This window comes from Musca domestica, unplaced genomic scaffold (assembly GCF_030504385.1).
Source record: "Musca domestica strain aabys unplaced genomic scaffold, Musca_domestica.polishedcontigs.V.1.1 270, whole genome shotgun sequence".
NCBI classification, from domain to species: domain Eukaryota; kingdom Metazoa; phylum Arthropoda; class Insecta; order Diptera; family Muscidae; genus Musca; species Musca domestica.
The window spans coordinates 504563-527896 of record NW_026712287.1 but is presented as its reverse complement, the minus strand read 5'-3'; the positions used below and the strand labels follow the sequence as shown (position 1 = coordinate 527896).

The following is a 23334-nucleotide window of genomic DNA, read 5'->3' as shown; positions in this document are numbered from 1 at the left end:
TATCGACTACTAGCCAAAATTTAATTATTTTAAAATAAAAAATCAAAAGTTGCTTTAGTTTTGACCAAGCAAAAATTGGGTCATTTTAGTTTTCTACATATTATTTTTCGTTCAAACTTAGTTTTGTATTTTTATTTTTAGTTTCTTGAAAGTGAATTAAACCCCTCATTTAAAACTGGAAAAATAATTACGATTTGTTTATTTTTGTAGAAGTTACAGGACATTTATTGTCTTTGCGATTTAAGTTGCTTTAGTTTTGGCCACCAGTGTATATATTAAGGAGCAAAAACCAGAGGGATTACTCTTTTTGTAACTTTCGTCTTCAATGAACACAAAAAACTGTTTTAAAATTTTTCTAAAATCAAAAACATTTATAAACATTAACTATTTTTTTTACATTTTTTTATACGAAACACTTCCATGCATTGACGTAGCCAAAAATGCCTTTTGAAACCATTTCGTAGGGCTTAGGTATTTATTTTGTACACGAAAAATAATGATGAAAATTATGTGTTCTTATGATCTCAATATTTTAAAAATGATCTCTATAGGGGATCCTACCGAAACTAGAACCTATATGGACAGTTTTTTGCAAGGATTTTTCAGACGTACTGAGAACACAAATAGTGAACCATTTTTAATACCAAAAAAATCTTTGGACCTAAAATACATTTCAGTGAAATTTTGTTCACCTACTTAATTCCGTTCGGAATTTAGACTGATTTCCACAGGTGGAGAGACATACGGATGGACATGCATATCATCTTGTGCTAATCAAGAATAAATACTTTGTGGGGTCTAACATGCTCATTTCGAGGAGTTACAAATGGAACGACAAACTTAACATTCCCTCCATAGTATGGTGGTAAAGTATCGTTCTTTATAGTCGAACAATAAGCCATAAACACATTTTTATGGTTAATTGTTGTCAACGTACAAACTAATGAAACCCGCAAATATTTATAAACATATATATTCCCGTTTGTAACTCATCGACATAATAATTGTTACCTGGGTTAATATTAGCCCAAGTTTTTCTAAAACCATTTCCCTATATAAAAGCATTAACTTTGGTACAGTGAAAGCAAGGATAAATCAAATGTCATATTTAGCTACTTGTGTTATTTCCAATTATATAAAATTTGAAAAAATGCGTTTTTTCACAACTTTCTCAAACTTATCCTGCCTTGAATTCATTGTTCAATGGCATAACTTCATTTTTATCCTGTTATTAACATTTTTATAAATATTACTCATTTCATATTTAAGTATAAAAATTATTAATTATTATTAAATTAAATTATTTAATTATATTTAATTATTATTAAATTAAAATTAAGTATAAATTATGTTTTTGTTCTAAATGGTCAGAGAATTCACCTTACAATGTTCCTCTTCCGGCAGTTGTTCTTATTGAACTTTCTCTAAAGATATAGTTTATCATTCTGATTTAGGATAAAGGAAATGCTAGAGATATATAGACCATTATGGATTGACCAGAACTTTACATTGTTGAATGGAAAGAACATATCGTTGAAAGCTGCCAGACTAAAATTAGAGTTTTCAATGTAGCCGAAAACTTATTGTAAAGCAGTCTCCACGACCAACCTTTGACATAAGCGTGCTTCAATCTGCTTATTGTACTGGAATTTAATTTTTGTAAACTTTGTAAGTCTTCACAATAGTTTTTTTTCGCAACTGAGATTTGGATATCCCCCTGGACACGCTGCACCTTTTTACCTGTCCAGCCAAACCTACATATATGCCATAAGCCATTATTTCAAAGTTAACATAACAGTTCTTAAAAAGATTATGAATCCTAATTCTGTTTTCAGCTCCGGTCAAATTTTATATACATTAGACTGCTAAATGCTAATTGCAAAAAAAAGACGAAGAATGGTATTTTTGTTATACACTTGAAGATCCTCGGTCCATACGAATTCTATAAGTAATATGTCGGCTATAAGTTTCGGACCACCCTCACTTACAATATTATTATTTTTTTTCTAAAGAAGACACAATCCATGTATTTAATAAATATCTCAATTGCGATTGCTTTATGCAAATCACATTTTATTTTCCGTTTCATAATTGATTTTCATATTTATTAAACGTAAAATTCAGTACACACATAACTCAAATTTAACCTAAATTTACATTTTTTAATAAAACTATAGATTAAACATTTTAGCTTTCAAATTAAGGTCGATGGACATAGAGACTATGCCGTGTGTGCTTTCAAGACTTAAACACGTTGATAAATAATAAAATAAAATGCATCAAGTTTTGGGTTTTCATAAAAGAATCTTAATAAAGTATTTTATTTTATGATAATATCAAAAATATACGTATGTATATAACTTGTATGTTAAAAAATATGTGATTGTAGCACCGAACTCAATTTAAAAACTTCAAAATATTTTTGTTTGTCTGCTATATGAAATTACACTTGTTTGTGCGTTGAGAACACAGAATACTTTTCAGAACTTTCGCTACTTCAATATGTAGTAAGGCATTAAAAAAATGGGGCATTTTAATTTTCCGTTGTTAATGATGAAATATACAAATAAAAAAGCTAAAAGAAAACAAAATTAGCACTTACAATTCTTAATTTTTTGACCGTGGCCTAGAACCATTAAATTTGTTTTCCTTTTTTGCATATTCCTATTCTATGTAGTCTCTCATTTGACAAAAATGAAAAAAACGAATGTACCATCTACAGAACTTAAAGAAGTTCGCATTTGAACTTGCGATTTATATGTTTGTTCGTCTTGCGGCCCTTCTTACCCCTATGTTCTTTGTCTTTGCGTATCTCGCGAACCAGAGTATAAAATGCATCGTCCACGCCCATACGTGTTTTGGCCGAGGTTTCTACGAATGGAATACCGTATTGTTTGGCGACCTGTAAAGAGGAAATGCTAACATTTCGCACTGTTTGTTGAAATTATGTCTATTACCTCTCTTGCTTGGTTCATGTTGACGGCCCACGCCTGTAAATCGCATTTGTTGCCGACCAGAACCATTGGCACTTCCTCAGCATCTTTCACTCGTTTAATTTGTTCTCGATATGTGCCAATGTCCTCGAATGATTTCGCGCTATTTACAGCGAATACCAGCAGAAAACCTTCACCTGTGCGCATATATTGATCCCGCATTGCAGAATATTCTTCTTGGCCGGCAGTGTCCAAGATATCCAGAAGACATGTCTCACCATCTGCAAAAATACAAATTTCAATAGAGGGCTCTACAAGTAATGTAGGAATATAGACTTACCTATCACTACCTGCTTGCGGTAAGAATCTTCAATTGTTGGATCGTACTCATCGACAAAATGGTTTTGTATCAGCTGAATGGTTAAAGCTGATTTACCAACGCCTCCGGCACCCACTACCACAAGCTTGTATTCCGTCATTTCTGTTTATGTTATTAAGTTTCGAGCAACTTGTGCGATCCAACAGATGATAATCTTCCCCACCAAATATCCACTTTCGATCTGTCTTGTTTGTTTATTGTCTTCCTCTCAGTTGTGCCGTCGCTCTTCCCAATGATAGGTGTGTGCGTGCGAGAAATTCTATCTGCAGAGCAATGAGCACAAAGAAGACAAAAGAAAGTCCAAGCAAAAACACAAAATGAAGTAAAATCATTAATATGCAGACATCAATTAAAAAATATACACATATTGTGTTCACATTTCATCTAAGTAGCGGCAATAGCTTAAATCACCTACATGGGCATGTACACACAATGTGTGTACATACGCACGAACATTCACACATATGCATGTCTTTTTCAAAACACTACATTAAATAACAAATAACTTGTTTTCCCTTTGTCGAAAACTAATTCAACTTGTTCAGGTTCTCTATATATCACTCAATGGCCTGTATGCCGTGTGGGAGACGACAAGCAAAAGCCAACTAAAAGTTCCAGCCTCCTCAATCCTCACACTTTACAAATGGAGGCAATATTCTAGGGAGCGGCAATCAAGCTCAAGTTGTTTTATTTTTTTTAACGCAAGAAATTCTGAGGATTACATGAGTCACTTTCCAAACAGTTGCTTTGCTCTAAAGAATGTTTTTGTTAAAAATATTATTTAATCTCTGCCGAGAAGATGAAATAAATGTCACAACTCATTTGTGTTCATCCATTCACTGATACCTTTGTTGTGCAGAATTCTTTACTGTAACACTTCACTTGTTAAAACACCATCAGAAACATGATTTACCAAATCAAATAATTCTCGCAGATACCAAGAGCACAATTTTTTCTTCTTTTTTAAACAATAAAAAAGAATGTCAACTTTGTCTATCTTCAAATTATTGATACGCATCAGGGATGCATAAATTTGGTAACTGTGTTGGGACATGGATGTATGTAAACGTACAAACGATATTTAGTGCCAATGGAACCAGTTGGTTCATTGTATTGTTGTTCACACGCAACGATTTGTCGATCAACATCTGTCAGTAAGTCATTTGTACTTTACAACATTTTTAGTGAATCCAACGGGGCTTCAAATGCTACCGCCAATTTAGCAAAAGCACGGTAATTTTTCAGTGTTGCCTACCAAAAATTCTTAAAAAAATGTACGTAAGTCCTTTTGGATTTACATAATGCAATTTGTTTTTAACAATTTTAATGGTCATCATTTCCTTTATAATTTTTCCCATTTCCTTTCCCCTCTATCCATATCCAGTGGGTTAATCCATTTATATGTAAACGTACTTTTACCTTAATTCTATTATCTAAGTTCAATAGCTGATTATATGAAATTTAAACCTTAGCTGCCAATATTTAATAGTTCTTGCACTATGGGACTAAATATGAGGGTAGCTTGTCATTTTATTTTATTTTTATTTATAAAACTTGTAAAATTGCACACCTATTGCAAGAAGAATTTTGTCCGCAAGAATTTACAAACACCATAGACAAATTAAAATATAGACAACGAAATGCTCTTACCGATTATCTTCGAAAAAATCGGATCAGGAGATGTCGTCTATATATAGACAACGAAATGCTCTCACCGTTTATCTTCGAAAAAATCGAATCAGCAGATGTCGTCTATATCGTTTCAGGGGTTTGAGTGAGAATATTAGAGTCACTCAATTCTAAAACATTAACAATAACAAAAACTGTAGGATATTTGTCAGTTGAAAATTGTTTCATAATAAAAGAAATATGAAAAGTACATGATGAAATCGAAAAATTTGGAATAATTTTGAAAATGTACAAATACTCTCAATTACTCCAATTCCAATATAATTACTCCAATTTTGATAATAAGTAATGACTTGATTATGAGTAAATATTTTTTGAATAGCCTGATCTTATTTTTCAGCTATAGGCTTTAATTTGAGTGTTAAATACCTATATGATAAAGAACATCTATAATAGCCCCATGTGAAAATTCAGCTTAATTTTTGTAAATTGAAATAAATTGTAAAAGCATTCAAATGAGCTATAATTTGAAGTTTGTATTTCCGTACTGCGTGGTATTCAGTTTTGTCCACCTAATACTTGAAGGCAGAATGTTGTCAGAATAGCCAAAAATTACTCTTTTGCTCCGATTATCGTAAGATGGGCATTAATTGTTTGTCATTTAAATTTTGCGGTGGAGATCCAATAAAATTAATTTATAATTTCGTATTTTTTTCATGTTTCTGCCACAATTTCCGACTTAATGAGTCCCAGATTGACATTTCGGAGATTATTTCATATAGACGTACATCCCAAATCTACGTTCCCAACCAATATTCTCTTGGGGGTTGCAAATTCAATAGAATACCAAACTTTCTTTTCTGACCACACATTGGTTGGGAAAGTGGACTTGGGGGTATACTAATGTGGGGACTATACTTAAATAAATGCCTATGAAGATAATTAGGAAAATGATTTTCTACCCCAGGGTTTTTTACCCCAGCCTCAAGACTAAGATGCGCCCTTTTTCGAGAAATAAACATTTTATAAGAAGAGGTTTTCTTCCCCCTTAGAAACAAAGAAGGGCTAAAAAATGAAAAAAGTGGCCAAGACCCCGAAAATACCTTAAATCATATGATGGTGATACCAAAACGTGATAATTTTTTGCAAAGATGGTTTCTTCTTAAATTATCAACATAAGCTAAAATTAGTACGAAAAATATGGTTAAAATGTAGAATATACTTGAAATCGGGTTGTTCCGTTATCAGGGGTTATGACCCATATCATGACCTGCCAAAGCGATTAAAGGTATCTTGAATGTTTAGGTAGAATTTCTATTTTGCGTTCTTTATAGTCGGCATTTGACTGATTGCAGTCCTAATGTATTTTGCATTTTGTGTTCTCATTTGACAATTTATTGTCATATGAAAGAAGCAGGTCCACTTTTTGAAATTAACCCCATAACGCTTCTTCGGTCATTTTTGTTTGTTTAAATGTGTTCGCATCTTCCAGCTGAAGCACGATGTAGGTCCTGGAGTAGAAAGCATTTAACATCGTATTGCGCCCTCATTTCATTTTTAATATTATTCAGAAAAGAAAAAGAATCTTCAACTGGTTCGCTGATTTTTTTGCGGCAAATTTTTAAAGGTCCTTACGAAGTTAGTCGGTAGAATATACTATTATTTTGAAATTCGATTCCATTGAAAAATTGTCGATTTTTCCCGATTTTAGAATTTTCATATAAAGCGACAACGGATAAAATTGTTATTTATAGATTTTATGTATTTATTAGGTATTTCGAATAAATACATAAAATCCATAAATAACAGTTTTATCCGTTGTGGCTTTATACTACCCAAAAAAACCTACACATCATTTTAGAATTCAAAAAAAAAAAAACCAAAAAAAAAACAATACAAATGTACATTCGAAAATAGTAAATCAAAATAGAAAAAAAGGCAATATAAAACATTACTATTGTACATTTTAAAAGTCAAAATGAAAATGTTCAAATTTCACATTTTTACGCGATTTTTTTGGATTTTATTCTTTTCTGCCAAGAGGCAATTCCAAATTTGTCTGAATCGTTAAAATCACACCGGCGGTCTTTATATTATAAGAGTAGTAACTAACACAACTTTCTTTTACATATAGAGAGATACATTTAAAAGTAGGCGCGTTTCTCAGCCCCTAAATAAGTACTTAGGGTTGGATGGAAAGCCAACAGCATCTCGTGTAATAATTCTCAAACCGATATCTTCACTATTTTGGCAAATATAAAGATTTTAGATAAATCGTAATAGTGGGCGTAAAAGTAGTCGTGGTCAAAATTTTTTTCTTTAAAACCTAACACGGGGTATGACGATTGTTTGTAAAAAATTATTCAAATCGGCCCACCCGTTCTCAACTGATTGCATTACCAACGAACAACAATTGATTTATATATATAGATTCTTAATTCAGCATATATTGTTTAGTGCTGTTTTTCGACATATAACAAATATATTTTGTTGTCATTTTTAGTTCAAATCTATAAGTTAAGCTGACAATTGGATGAATCTGTTTGTCTGTTCATATTTTAAAATGTATTTTATCTTTCACACATTGTTTTACAAAAATGATTAAAACAAGTAATTAATACTAATACCATTTTGATATTAAATTAATAACGACGAAATATCGACGCTAACTTCCCGTTGATCCGTTTTATTTTTGTCCTGGGAAATTTTGATCTTTTCAAGAGCTTGTTTGTGCATAATTGAACGAAAATGAACCACTAAATGGGTCCTTCTACCGAATGCTTTGTCGCACACATCACACCTGCAAATGGAGATAAAAGAGATCGGAATGGAACGGGAGATTGCAAACTGCAAACTTGAAAGTTGTACAAACCTAAAATGCCTTTCGCCTGTATGAGTTAGCATATGATTTTTTAGAATATAGGTACTGGTGAAGGATTTGCCACACTGTGAACATGTAAAGGGCCTTTCGTTTGTATGTGTCCTTTGATGTTTGATTCTTGTGCTGTAGTCGGTAAATTTTCGATCGCAAAACTGACAAGCGAACGGTCTCTCGCCAGTGTGTTTCCTCATGTGCCTTCTCAATTCGGAGTTGGTGAAAAATTTGTCAGGACACAACCTATAAAAAGGTCCATGTTATATCTTATGAATAAGTAACGAATAATATCACCAATTACTCGCAGGCACATTGTCTGTCGCCAGCATGTCTACGCAAATGGAGTTTAAAATAGTGACTGCAAGTGAAATAGTTACCACATTGGTCACATATAAAACGATTGGGATTGTCTGCTTTTTCCTTTTTACGCTTTTTCGCTACTATGGGATATTCCTCTTTAGATTCTTCCTCTCCCCGTCGCGATAGAGTGGTTGCAATTTTATTTCTTTTTTGAAATTTATTTTTTTTACGCTTTGGCGAAGTCGATTTCGAATTCTCCTCGAGCGTACTAATAACATTATTTAGCTGTAATGTATCGGAGCGGAAGGTCATTTCATCGCCTGACTGTGTATTGTTGGATAAATTTAAATCAACTGTGCTATCACTGGTAGACCACCTATCGTCTAAATTGGAATTTTCTTCTTCATTTGGGTTTATTTCTAATGTGTCTTTTTGATGTGTTACACAGAAGCCGCTTTCTTTCCTGTGTACATTTCCGTCTTGGCTTTCAATACTAATTTCCTTCTCTTCTATTATATCAGTCTCTGATTTAACTGGGTCCTCCTCCTCTTTTACACAAACGTGAAAGAACTCTGTTGTTACTAAATTTTTGCATTCTCCGACTGTTCTCTCGTCCTTTATTTGGTCAGATAGTAAAGCCTGTGCCCTTATGACATTTTCTCGAAATTGATATGCTTGTCGCAAATTTTGATGGCATGTCGAACACATTAACTTCGGAAGACCACTGTTTTCCAACTGCAAGAAAAAATATATGTTGCGAACAAAACTTTAGCATTAGCATAACTTCACATTTGCATTGAATGTACCAAAAGCCCCGTTATATCCTCAATTTGAGCAAGAAGCTCTTTGTGTCTACGATCAAAGAGTTTTAAAGCCTTCCCATTAATTTGCTCTTTTGCACATGTTCGACAAATATGTTCCATTGCTTATAAATCGGTTTATATGCAATGGAAATAATGTTAAAATATTTGTTTGTCTTCTATAAATGAATAAATGAGTATAAAGTGGTCATTGGTAGTCGGATATCTGCATTCAAATGGATCAGCTGTTTGACAAGTATCGAGTAATCGAATCAAAATTGACTGACTTCACGATTAGTCGGATAGCAGAAAATTCAAATAGCTAAAGGCAAATAAACTTATTAGTGTGGGCTTACACTAGGGGTTTCCTCCCATTCACCCCAGGGGTTTACTCTCATTCGCAAAGAGAAGACCACGTCTTAATTTAGATAGGTAATATTACTTCCGCCCATTATTTTCGTGCCCTTTTGGAATTGCATCATGCAAGTTCGTTTACTCGATAGTTTGTACAATTTTGTACAATATATCAATATTGTTTGCAGACGGGTGAGCACACTAAGTCAAGTTTTGTTTTATTATCATTTATTTTTGTAAAAAAAATGTAAAAACAAATAAACTAAACTCCATCAAACTATTTCTGTTGTTAAGATTTACATCAAAGATAATTTGATGTATCAGCTGTTATCTTACAAATGTTTTTCAATATGCTGTTCGTTGACTTTTGCTTTTTTCCCATCGACTGGGAAAATGTGTGCTTTCCCATAGGCTTTTTTCTGAGTAAATTTTACTGGGAAAGTCAACATTTTTCCCCATCGACAGAGAAAATGTGTGCTTCCACATAGACTTTTTTCTGAGCAAATTTTACTGGGAAAGTCAACAAAAGGACCTATACAAAGTCCGAATTTGCTTTAGGCAAGTTTTCTTTGTGGGAGAGAGGTGTAGAGGAATGTAAATGGTAAACATTGCTCGCATTTGCAATTCCTTTTGTTTTTTATATTTATACAAAAATATAAATAACAATGACAAATTGCGCTGATCAGAGTTGAAAATTACGGAAAAATTGTCCTGTATAAATGCGAGAGGTAAGTTCTAAAATTGCCAAAATTAATCCGCAATACATTTAGCGTACGAAGTTTTAACCCTTTCAGTGTTTTTGTCAAATATATTTGACATTTAAAAGTACTCTCTTTCTTTGCCATTTTTTTGTTTTTCTTACGAACCGTTATTTTTGATATTTTTAATAACAGACACGTTCGCTATTTAAAAATATTGCAGTTCTATTCTATTATGTGGCGTTTCCACTGCACTTGATTCGCTCTCTATTCGTTGTTTGACCCTTAACTATGAAAAAACTACTTAATTCTTCACACAAAATTTCCTGAGCGAACACTCATATTTTTACATTGTTCAAATCAAATCACTCTCAGAACAACGAAAAAATTTGTCCCATCCCTAACAAATGAGAGCATTTATCGAAAAAATAAATTATGACATTTAAAAATTGAAAATAGAAAAATTTAATGAAATTTTGATAATTTTTGGGAAGACTGAAAATTATGAATTAAAACTACAATGTTGAATAGCGTATGTACATTCAAACGAAAGTAAATTTTGTGTTCTCTCTCATCCGAGGTACGCATTTTGTCCACGAGTTGAAATTTCCACAGAAAACTGGAAACAAAAGAGGCAATATTTTCAAAATGTTTGTATCGGCAGAAAAAAATGTTTGACAAGTGTCTCTCCAGCAGAATTAAAAAACAGAAAAATACAAAAATATGTTAAAATGTCAACATTTACACAAAAAGTTGAAAACATGAATGAAAATTATAAAATTAATGATATAATAAATCTTTGGGAGAAAAACAATAATTTCTTCTACTCATATTAGTGAGAATTTAATGTATTTTAGTATAAATTCCCATTAAAATCTACAAACAAAATTTTTGAAAAAATGAATTATTTTACTATGAATTACGAATCGTGCCGTGTGAACGGGTTAATTCGTGTACCTAATTCTGAGAGCGAACAACGTTGTTCGGTTTTCAATGGAAACATGCTATTAGTTTCGTTTTCGAATTTCTGAGCACATTTTAGTAAATTAGTACGGAATTTCAGATTTTTATCTCGACAAAAATTTTCATTGACACTGAAAGGGTTAAGGCTCAAAAATTTCTGCACTGACAAAACAATCTTCTTTTTTGTGTGTCGAAAATAGAAACGAATAATACAAAAAATGTAAATGTTTGTACTTGGAAAAAGTAACAATTAGTTAATTTTAAAAATATCAATTTTTACCACATATTTGTGTACGCTACTTGGAATGTTATGTAACGCTGTAATACCTAAATGTAATTATGTAATTGGCAAAAATGAAATTTTTATAACCGGGGGAAATATTTAATATCATCTGTTACCATGAAATATAATTAAAATATGAGTGTGCCAGTAAATCAAAGTCTAATTTATTAATTGATCGCAGTGCAATGAGTACTGTTTTACAGTAAAACTTATGATAATTTAATTAAAATACAAATATAAACTTTGTTGACCGATTCAGTGCCTTCGCGAGGAAGAATAAGACGACTTCGAGCGAGGTCTAGTGGTTTCTCTGTGATTTCGCGAAGAATGGGAGGTTGAATAATACCGAGAGCTAGCTTTGCGTCGGTTTTTATAAGATTCGTCTTCATCGTCCGAGTCAGTATCGTAACGACGTCGACTATAAGAACTACGATTTTTTCCATAAGATGAATAATATGATTCGCTCCTTTGGTCACGGTGAATTCGTTTTTTGGAAGACGAACGTCCTGAGTGCGAACGACGGGAGTGGGAACGACTTGAGTCCTCCGAAGAATCTGTTATTGATGATTCTGAACTCGTGGCAGATGTTGAAGAACTTGACGATGATCGTGATCGTGATCGTGATCGGGACCGTGAAAGCGAGCGTGTACGTTTTTTATCGGAATAATATTTTTTCTTTGAATACTTGTCAATATGTTCGCTTTCATGGTCTGGATCTGTGTTACGCTTGTTTCTCCCTCCCCCTGTTACTGTCGATGTTGTGTTTTTCATATTGTTCGCAACAATACTTGGGTAGTTGTGTTTTGGCACTAACGTGTTAATATTGTATAGTGCTAAGCCTTGATTTGCTGCAACCTGGGAGGTTGTAATGTTGCATAAAGTCGGGGTTGATTGTGCTTCCGTAATACAGGTGGAAGTGGTTGCAATTGTTAAGTATTTGTTATCTCGGTTATCGCTAAATCGCGTCGTACGTTCTTTTATAGTTCCTCGATCCCTATGTCGTTTACCTAGGGAAAAAGTTTGAAGTAGGTATTAAAATTCTCCAGGCTCAATATATATCTGTAATTATTGTTATTCTTGTGATATACATTCATATCATATACGGTTGGAAAAACTCTGCTAATTTGCAAAGAATAAAATGTTTCAGAAAATTTAAATGTATGTATCTCGTATTAGTAACAGACGCACCGTTTATACTTTGTAACTTTGTTTCAGTTGCCTCACCAGATTCATCAATAATATTACCAACAATTTTACTGCTGCTACCTGGTTCGGGTTCATTTGTTACCATTTTCGAATTTTCCAAACAGACATTTGTTTCTACCCCAAATGTTTTGCGGGAAATCTCGTTCGCTTCGTCATTTTGCGTACATTGTTTCAACTTTTCAGCTTCTCTAAAGGCAGCAGCAGAGACACGTTCTTCAATTTCAGTTGCAATTTTTTGAAACGACCTTTTCTTCAAACGCAGAGATGCCTAAACAATAAAATTAACCATTAATACTAGTTTAAAAATTTGTCTTTCCTACTGTACCTTAATATCTTCTTCGGAATCATTACCACCCGAGGAAATGCCGTTCTTTAGAGTGGACACGTTATCATCGTCACTACTGTCATCACTGGAGCTATGACCATAAACTGCTAATCCTATAAGTTATTTTTTTATTTTAAGCTAATTATTGCTTTTTAAGTGGTTACATATAAAGCTTTTCTAAATCTATTGATCTTCCGGACAATTGTAATAAAAAAGCCGATTTGAAAACCCTTCTATTGTTTTCTATCTTTCGAAAAATATGTAATTACTGGGAATACATTATTGTGCTTCGATATTTCTATTTTCTAGTCGACCTTTATTATTTACTTAGTTTGTACGGAAACTGTATTTTAATTCTGATTAGTACCAATTGATTCACATCTTAAGTGCAGTTAGGTTAGCACTGTGTTTTAATAGCAATTTTAATATTTAATTTCATACAATTTTTTATATTTCCTATAGTCGATTTTATAAACACGAACTGATATATAAAATATAAAGATACAACTTACCTAATTTGCCAGTTATATCAGACAAAGCGCTATTGTGGACCACTTGTGCCGATGATGCTTTGGAGTTTTATAAAACGTATATATGTATGTAGTTTTAAATAATAAATTTTAAACAAATTGATAGTAAAGGATATTCGATAGTCGAACTTTTTGTTTCAATATGACTTACACAAAAATTTGTTTGCTGGGGGATTAAAAATATATATGAACACAATTTGAATCATATTAAATACCTTTCAATTTGTAGTTTTTCAGAGTTTCGTTTGCTAGCTTTGAAATTTCTTCATTCGTAACTTCTAATAAAAGCTCTGTCAATGTTTGACGTACAACAATCATCTATTAAATAGTAATTTAAGAGATTTTGTTTTTTAAATGAATAACATAAGTTTGTTATATTGACTAGTAAGAACCAAATTTTTATATAAGTCTAACTTACCATTTTCTCGAGTCTTTGTTCGTATCTTTCTGGACTTACTTCTGATTCATCAATGTCCTCCTTTAATAGATCTTCATTGAGGTCCTTTTCAATGACATCTGAGCTTGGTACTGTATCGTCTTGTTCATCATATTCGTTTCCCTAAAAATATTCGGCACATTTAACCTTTAGTTGGAATTCTGCTAATTGTGAGAATAATTGATCTAATTTAAATTAAAAAAATAATTTTTTTTACCATTTCCTTGAGCTCATTTGTTTCACTTTCCTTGGATGATGTCGGTTTTGCAAAAGCTGTGCCTCCAGTAGGGAACTTTTCATTCTCTGTTATCTGATACTTGCCCTGTTGCTTCTGTTTCTCTCTCTCCATTTTCTCCAAACCTTCCCTATAATATTCCCTTACAATAAGTTATTTATTTCAGATTATAAACGTCAAGCTCTGATACCTTATCCACGCTGGCAGTCCTTTTCTTTTAGCCGCATCCATTATGTTGGAAGCGTTGTTCGAATCACTCGAAGGATCGGATAAACAGCGTATTTCATTCGGATGAGGAACATTCATTTTCAACAGCGAGGGGATGTGTACAGTTTGGTTAACTTGCCGTCTATTTTGAATATTTTGATGTGCCTGCTTCGAAGTATGCTGTTTATTCCATTTATCCCATTGGTTTTGCGATGCGGTTTCAGGATCTGTTCCAACTGCAAGTAAAGCAAAACATTTTTTTAGAAAAATATCTTAAAGATTCGTAATATGAAGCAAAGACTGGGTATAATATAACATCTTCGACAATTACCTGTATCTGTTCTATTGGTCTTATCCATGTACCATGGTGCGGTGGAACCCGTTTCTACGCTTTGTTGCATAATGGAATCACTAATATATTTCGGAGCTGAGGTTTTTTCTATTTGATCATCTTCATCCATATCCATATCAGCTTCGCCTTTTTCCTCTTCATATCTTGTTGTAGGTGTGGAAAATGCATTCGTTTCATTGCCCGAAATTAAAGCACTGTCTCGCATTTTTATCCATTGCTGTGCCAAACTAGCCCAATCAATATTTTGACCAGATGCCATGGCGCTTGTCACGGCAGCCTGGTTTATGAATTGATAAGGACCGTTCATAGCTTTCACACAACTGTTCTATAAAGCACAATTTTTACAATTTTTTCCCTTGGTATATTTTTGTTCAAATGCCTCTTGCATGTATAAGAAAAAATTTGACGTTGACATGACATTTGTTTACAAGCCGTTTTAGAGTTACCAACTAGTTGGGCGTTATGTCAATCGAACTGATGTTAACTACACTGCACGCAGCCAAAGCACAGTGGCAAGGTATGTATTAGTTCCCCTTTCTCTGGCAAGGTCATATTAGTCCCATTGCCTACATTCATGGTAATAGTAAGTGCGTCTGTTTACTCTGGGCTTAATATTTTTAAAAGGTTCATTTACATTTAGGTGGATGGTATTAGAAGTTTGGCCGGCAGAGCTTAAAGTTGTAGGTACGTTAGCAGCTTGGAATACAACAGTAATTCAAAATATCCATTAATGCGGGGTTAGAATATACGCAAATGTATTTAACAACAAATTTATTTTCGAATTTGGAAACAATGAAAGAGCCTCGCTTTTATGTAATAGGAGCATTTCAAACCATTGAATAAGAAGCAATGTCAAAGTTGTTTAATTTATTCGATTTTTGTTAGCCTCAAACTTGAACAACTTATTCAATATTAATTTTCATAAACATTAGGGAATTAAATTTTAAATCCTTGAAATAGTCGTTATATCACCCTGTGAGTTGGTAAGTAGGTACCTCCGGATATTCGGTATTTAGTATTTTTAGTTTGTAATGCGATCTACCTTGGATGACAGAACATGGATAATTTTTCTTGATGATAGGAAATACCAAAAAAAAAAAAAAAACAAAAAAAAAAAAACACAATTCAGAAATATACATGAAATCTCCATTTTTGTATCTCAAAAGATCCATCCACTTAATCTAATTTCGTCATGCTCTTTCCAACATTTCGGCCGGTATCTCACGAATAAGTGGTTTAATGTTATTTTTTTCATTGCGTCAATAGAGGCGGACTCGTTTTTATAGACATGAGCTTTACCATAGTCCCTCATAAAATAGTCTGAAGGCGTTAAATAGCACGATCTAGGTGGCAACATTTATAATAAATTACAGCTGGTTCTGTGATAAATAAAGCTTCCTCATCAGCGCGCGATGAACCTTCTTAAGAGAACAATAATTTTGATAAGAAAATTCAATGATTTAAAAGCGTTGTTTGTTCGTAAGATAATTCATGGTTGAATTATAGATCAAACCGAATATATTTGACTGTGAAACAAAACACGAAACATACGTGAGCTGTTTAAATCAGGATTGTCAAAAGATAATAGCTACAAAATCACCCCTTCTCTTAAGTTTTCAGAGACTGATAACTTCCATGAAATACTTTGTAGTTATCTCGGAATCTGTATTATAAATATATTAAACATAAACATTTATATCTGTAACTTAGTAATTTATAATATCACATTTTACTTAGACTAGTTATTGCATTATTTGGTCTTTAAACGCCAAAAATCTTTGATCATGTCTGACGCCTTTTCGGCAATCATTATAACAATCGCATTGGTGTGACCAGCAGGAATAGTCGGCATTATCGAAGCATCTACTACTCGCAGATTACTTAAGCCATGTACTCTCAGCTCTTGGTCCACTACAGCTTCTGGGTCGTCAACTGGCCCCATTTTGCATGTGCCTGATTGGTGCTGTAGACTGGATCCATAAAGTCGTAGACAACATTTCCAATAATCTTTGCTGGCAAATGTGTGCTTTTCGCAACCCGGAAACTTTTTTGTATTGAACTGTGTACCAATGCGACTCATCGATTTGGTTTGGGCTATTTGTATTATCTAGCATGGAGTATATAGATTATAAACTTCAATGTGTGATCATATATAATACTCTTACCATTTCTATGCCCTCAATCATGGCCCTTATGTCATCTGGGTCCTGCATAAAGTTCGGCTCCATTTTGGGCCATTGAAATGGATTAGTGCTTCGTAGAGAAATGCGACCCCTGCTCTTAGGCCTTAGGAGAACTGGCACCATCCCGAATGTTTCCTGGAGCATAGATTATCATATATATTGAATATATACGATGTACAATGTTCTTCTACCTTGTGCCGAAAATCCTCAAAGACGTCTTGATAAAGGTGTTGGTTATTCCGATCAAATTTCTCATCGTGCCCATGTAGTCGCCAACCAATGAACCAGCGCCAAGAACGATCTCCATGTCTGAATAATCGGCTTCGAATTTAGAGCTAGGCGTTCTTAGAAATGCCAAAGCTTCCGCGCCACCGGGAATTGTGTATGGGCCTTGTCCATGTAGAATGTATTGGAAAATGTCTTTTGTGTTCAAACTTTTTGGTCATTTATTGTGCTGTCATTAACAGAAAATACTAGTCCATTCAGAGTAATGTGGTCCTGAAGATTGAAGCCGACGTTGAGATCCTTTACAACTGAATATTCAGTCGTTGTAGATTTTCCTTAGGACCTATGCCGGACAACATAAGCAGCTGGGGAGACGCAATAGCACCGGCAGACAATATAACCTCTTTCTTGGCCCGAACTGTATATCTTTTCGATTTTTTACGAATTCTACGCCAACAGCCTTTGGCTTCGAATGTACATTTTTGGAATAATTTATTAGTATTTGGTTACCCAGGATTTCATGGATATTGACAAATTTCTTCGGTTCACTATTGGCTTTATAAATGCCTTACTTGTGCTACAGCGTCGTCCGTTTTGAATATTTGCCTGCGCTCTTCCAAACCCCAACAGACTTTCTCCATTTGGATCGGTAATATTGTAACCCATTTCGTAACTAGACTTAAGAAACGCCTTTAATAATTTTGATTTTGCTGTATTAGAATAGGCCACATTTAATGGTCCACTAGTACCGTGAAACTTGGAGTCTCTCAAATGGTCAATATCTATATGCTCCGACTTCTTAAAATATGGCAATACATCGCTATAACTCCATCCGTTATTGCCAAGGACGACCAGTGATCGTAATCCTTATGATGACCTCGAGAGTATAGCATAAAGTTAATTAGGCTGGTGCCGCCCACACCTCTGCCTTTGGGCCAGTTGCAAACTCCGCCCTCTAGTCCTTGACATGCATTGGGCGTAGGGTCACTTTTGTAGCCCCAATTGTATCGTGTCATTTGTGTTAATGCAGCCGTCAGGGGCACATCGCTTAAAAATGTTTCCTGGTCGCCTGCTTCCAAAAGCAGAATTGTGGCGTTACGGATCTCAGAGAGTCGATTAGCCACAACACAGCCACCAGAGCCGGCGCCAACTATAACAAAATCATATTCATCTAAAACTCGTTTGCATCCGGCAACTTAGTGTTTAACAAAGATGTTTCAAAATCTCGCACCAAGTCTACAATGTTTTGGCAGCTACAGCAAGATAGAAGTGTCCCTACTACAAAAAACCAGTTGTGCAACAGCCTGAAAGGAAAAAAACAAAATAATTGTTGAATGTTTTTTATTCTGATCGTCTTCTCTTCCCATTCTCCACTGATTGATTAACAAGAACATTCTAAAATGCACATCACGTTCTCCCCATTCAAATGTGTTTACATATGTATGTTCGTATGTACTAATATATTGCATGTACTATCAACATCCACTCAGTGTCGTACCGAAAGAGCTAATATAACTAAACATGTCTTCCGGATAAGATGTGCAGCAATGTTGTATTATTTAATCTAACAATTCGATTGCAACGCAGAACGAGTCGAGTTCATTAAAATATAAAATTGAAATAAATCGACACAAAATAATCGACAAAACTTCCAGAATAGGCCTATTTGAAGAAATATTTTCAAAAGATCTCGATATATAAAACATAACAAAAGTTAAGGGAAAATACATATCCATGGAATACATGATCTGTTCGTAATATCGCTTATGTTACCACCTGCAAAAAGGATTGAAAACTTTTCTTCATGTAGTAATATAATAGGTGCCGTCGCGAACACATAATGTATGATAAATGAGACTTTAAACCTAACTACTCTGAAATGTACATAAAAAAAGTTAGAAAAGTTAGAATGCGTTCTCGAAACAGATTTTTTTTGGAGATGTGACGCACTTTGAACAATTGAGTGATGTATTCAAGAAAGTTACAATAAATACAAGTAGTATAAGTTTGATAAAATTGTGAAAAACGAAACCCAAAGTTAGAATTGACTTAAATACATACGCAATAGGTTGTATTGTTTTTTTTCCCAAAACCAAAATCATGTTTTATCTATTGACCGCAATGAGATTGAAGTTTGCATATGTTGTGCATTTTGTCAGTAGCCACTTAGAGTTGTAAATGGGCAATGTCGACTCGCATTTTGGATATAGCCCCATATAAAGGGGCTACCGATCTCATTTCAATAACGGTTTTTACCTCATGTTGGGAGGTATTATGTTCGGCCCGACCTATTTGAAGTTCGTAATGGATACTTCAACCTATGACAGAAAATTGCATTTGCAGGTTCAGGTCTTCGTATATCCCCCCATTTAATGGTACCTCCCTTTTTTCGGTATTTCGGTGATATAAGCGACATTTTTTAACGGAACTGTTTTAGTATTTTCGTATTTGAAGACCAGAACTTGCATATGGAATTTTCTGTCTAGGTTGAAGTATCCGTTACGAACATCAAAAAGGAGATCATCAAAATAAGGAATATTAAAGGTACGGTTATATGGGGGCTATACGAAAATGTGGACCGATATGATCCATCAAGAATATATATATTTGGTTGGGTCTGACATGAGTATTTTGAGCAGTTACAAACGGAATGACAAAGTAATATACCCTCCATATAAATGTAAATCGTCATCCGTGATAGAATAATACAGGTAACAGCAAGTGTTTTTGAACAATAAACCTAACAACAACCACATACAAGTTTGTTGTTTTCATTTCGTAATACAAGTATAATTTGATTGGATACAACAATTTGCCCCAAATTTTGTGCTTCAAATAAGTTCGCCCTGATTACAACTTTGACATATCAAGTTTCCAAGAAAGTTGCTTTGTTTGTTGTAATTTTCGCTTATGTTCCTACCTGATATTTCTACCATGATCAGAGCATGGTAGAAGAAAATAGGTAGACGCATCGACACAGCTGCTGGTACAATGAACTGTCAAACCAATTTTGGGATTGAAAATGTTGAATGAAAAGTTATTAATTTGTAAAAATTGTTTGAAATACTAACTTCCGAATTACGTCGTATAAGCAAACAAATTAAAATCTACCTATATTTGAAAGACATTTAAAAATTTATGACATATCAATGTTCCCAAGCGTTGATGCATCTACCTATATTTTTCTACCATGGATCAGAGTTATATGTCCAAAGTGTTTACACTCAATTAATTCTAATTTTTTTAATTTCAAATTTTAATTTTTGGTATTCGGTTTATTAATTCACAATGCCGACGCATACTTCTTAAAATATTTAATTTTAATGCTTTCATTTTGCAATTTTAGGAATGACATTCAAATTAGGTTTTCAGGCGATATTAGTATAATTCTCTACCAATAATTTCCATATGCTTGTTATACCATTGATATATGATATATTCTGGAAACTTCATTCATATTTGTTGAAAAGAAATCTGACACTTATATTGCTTTCAACAAAAGTTGAGCACTTGTACTCACCATACACTGGTTATATAAGAGAAATTGTCTTAAATCAGAGCTTAATTTGACTGAAGTCTATACATACCTCGAGATATTCAGTATTTGATGGTTTTAGCCACTCATTTCATTGTTTTTAAACATTAACTGCATTCTCTTTCGATGTCACTGGTATAAAAAGTTCACAGCGGAACATCTAGATACTTTTATATAAAATTGTTTTCTTAGGCAATGGAACTTAATTTTTATACTTGTTTTACCTTTAAAATAGTACAGGACTTGTTTTACCATTAAAAAGTATAGGAACACAATAATGATCTGTTCATTTATGATTTTATAATAGTTGCTGTAGTTGGCGGATCGCCTACGTCACACATTTGTCAATTAATACATGAACTCTATTGCCCTCTATGATCATAATTTCATTTCCAAATCGTGTTTTATGTATCTGCACAGATTTATTTCATCACTGAATACATTAATGTTCGTATAATTGGAAAAATATATGCACAAACATAACATAACTTGACATGACATGATAAGCCATACAATTGAATGTATTGATTGTGCTCATTAGGTGTGTACCAAGATGCATTTACAAGGTGATACGGTAAGGCCAACTGTTGTCAGCTTTTGGTGTCAAACACACAAAAAATATAGATGTTAAAAAATATTTATTTTTTGACCCAACACCGTCGAAATGTAAAAGTTGTGAAATATTTTTTGTGCTTTCTTCCTTGGATGGAAACACCAAGACTAATGCTAAACACAAGACTAAGGTCTAAATTTACCTCACGTGTGGAACTATAATTTTCCCTCTTTCACGCACACACATTGCAAAATGCAGTCAAAGAAAATCGCTTCACTTTTTCTAGTATTTATTTGATGGTATAAGGCAATGTTGAGTGTTTATGAAAAATGTATACAAAATTGTTTAAATATTGCGCTTTTAAACATTTTCATATCGACCACAAAACAGAAGATTTCCAGTCAGCTGATGATAAGGGTTATCTCTCAATTAGAATGATTTTCCGTTTAAATTTGCAATATCTCTGCGACTCAACTATCAGAAATTCTTGTTGTATTTACTTTCACTCACTGATCTTTAGGGTTGTTTTGTAATAATTTGTACAAGTTATAGGGTTATCAGACGCATCTATTTTACAATGCCTTCGGGAACAGTTTCACTAATTCGCTTACTGTATTCTTATGGCGTTCTTACCTGTTTCGTTCTGATCATTTTGCCGCGTTTATTTTCGAAATCGTTTATTATATTTTTTTTTCTTTTTGGCAATTAAACGTATTTTGCTTTAATCTCACAGAGCTGCTGGACGCATGCGTGCGTCTGCCTAGACACCCGTTCGACTATTAACTGTTGTGAGAACTGTGCTCCAAGAAGAAGGCGATGTCGACAACACGGTGATTGACATAAAGAGATGCTTGCTCGTATTTCGAGTCTTTTATGTACATACACACGTATTCACATAGCCCTTACATATTTATCTGGTGTTGTTGTTATCGATCGATTGGGGTTCGGTGACGTTTGCCGAAATATGGGCCAAATTCCACAAAAATTCAAGTTCAAGCTGCAAGAAGTGTTAAACCAGATTAAACAACTAACTGGCGAAGATTGCGAAAATATTTGTCTTCTTTGTTTTGCGCATATTTTTATATTGTTTTGGGAAAAAATTAGCGTATCAAAGAAATGATGAGTGGGTTGAACAAAGGGTATCCCATAACGGCATTTATGTTTGTTTTAATAAATATACCTCAGCGTGTGGTGAATTAAGGTACGATGAGTTTTTGAAAGTATGGAGTTTGCTGTTAGAATTACTATAAATACATGTAAAATTAGTTGTTTATTTAAAATAAGGAACAAAAATACAAAACAATTTGACGTGACAAATCATAAAATAAAAAAATAGATTGGTATCTATGACCCATGTTTCAATTAATACCAGTAGACGCTATATGGATTGTACTGTCAAAATTGTCATAATAAGACAGATTAAAGTGAGGACTGATTAAAAGGTTGATATTCTCTTTTGAAAACATGTTACATACACCTTTAAAATGTATTTAGTCACAATATTGGTAAATTTTATTCATACATAAGTTGTTGTTATAAGCATTTGACATCCCAACATACCAACATTACTTGAGAATAATATTATAATGAGCTTAAGAGCAGAAGCCGTAAACTTGAACAAATCTTAAGAAAATAATGAAAAATGCCCGAATAATCAAAATTGAAACCTTACACTTGTTATTGTAGTATAACCTTAAGAAAGTAATATCTAGTCTTCTCCCCATTCCTTATTTATTTTAATATTACACGTCCACTGAATTCCTGTATCTTTTTGATGTCTCCAGCCTGAAATGAGTTTGATAATAATATGCAATAAGACATCGTTACCTTAAGAACGCGGACCGGAAATTATGCCTTGCTACGTTGAATCCATATATAAGATAAAACCCAAAAAAATCACAACTTTTACAGTAGAATGTTATACACGTATATTTAAACAAAAAACTAGTGTCAAGTTTACTTTAACCTATGATAGAGTTTTACCATTTTCGTCGGATGTAAATATTGCACTGAATTGTTTTGATTATTGCACGATTTCTCTTTTTGTATAAAGGGTCTATTAACAAAATAAGGGATGCCAGCTGCTTGTTTCAAATGCTTTATCTATCTCAAACATAACACCGGCACTTTCGATTCACTACCCATGCTATAGCTCTTTTCCAAAACTTGCAAGATTCTACAAGTTGTGCAATTTTTTCGATATCATAAGGGAAAAGTCGGTTATCGTATTAAGACGTTTTACATTCTTGAAGTTCGGGGATAGAACATATATGCAAATCTAAGTAGAATTAAATAAACACAAATGGTCTGTTGCAGAACCTGCAAGAATCTAC

The 23334-nt window shown here is 33.5% G+C and overlaps 3 protein-coding genes and 2 pseudogenes across 4 annotated transcripts; all 5 read right to left on the bottom strand.

Annotated features, from left to right (window-relative positions):
- Positions 1-2027: 2027 nt before the first annotated feature.
- On the bottom strand, positions 2028-4360 carry LOC101895899 (ras-like protein 1). 2 transcript variants are annotated; one of them, XM_020036441.2, is made up of 4 exons: positions 4226-4360; positions 3274-3575; positions 2958-3214; positions 2028-2902 (listed from the first exon to the last, which is right to left on the bottom strand). In XM_020036441.2, the coding sequence occupies exons 2-4, from the start codon at positions 3410-3412 to the stop codon at positions 2726-2728; spliced, it is 573 nt and encodes a 190-aa protein (XP_019892000.1). In that variant the 5' UTR covers positions 3413-3575; positions 4226-4360; the 3' UTR covers positions 2028-2725. The 2 variants fall into 2 exon arrangements, with proteins under 2 accessions (XP_019892000.1, XP_005182611.1); XM_005182554.4 differs by having other exon boundaries at positions 4159-4346.
- A 2998-nt stretch (positions 4361-7358) lies between these two features.
- LOC101895725 (transcription factor Ouib) lies at positions 7359-9155 on the bottom strand. The gene is made up of 4 exons (XM_005182553.4): positions 8923-9155; positions 8118-8851; positions 7814-8059; positions 7359-7741 (listed from the first exon to the last, which is right to left on the bottom strand). The coding sequence occupies exons 1-4, from the start codon at positions 9037-9039 to the stop codon at positions 7579-7581; spliced, it is 1260 nt and encodes a 419-aa protein (XP_005182610.3). The 5' UTR covers positions 9040-9155; the 3' UTR covers positions 7359-7578.
- A 2261-nt stretch (positions 9156-11416) lies between these two features.
- Positions 11417-14952, bottom strand: LOC131803179 (arginine/serine-rich protein PNISR-like). The gene is made up of 9 exons (XM_059124263.1): positions 14485-14952; positions 14137-14389; positions 13929-14076; positions 13694-13834; positions 13491-13593; positions 13258-13314; positions 12746-12858; positions 12403-12688; positions 11417-12221 (listed from the first exon to the last, which is right to left on the bottom strand). Exons 1-9 carry the CDS (start codon positions 14810-14812, stop codon positions 11470-11472), a joined length of 2181 nt encoding a protein of 726 aa, XP_058980246.1. The 5' UTR covers positions 14813-14952; the 3' UTR covers positions 11417-11469.
- A 1228-nt stretch (positions 14953-16180) lies between these two features.
- LOC131803181 (glucose dehydrogenase [FAD, quinone]-like) lies at positions 16181-17393 on the bottom strand (annotated as a pseudogene).
- A 15-nt stretch (positions 17394-17408) lies between these two features.
- On the bottom strand, positions 17409-18156 carry LOC131803180 (glucose dehydrogenase [FAD, quinone]-like; annotated as a pseudogene).
- Positions 18157-23334: the final 5178 nt, after the last annotated feature.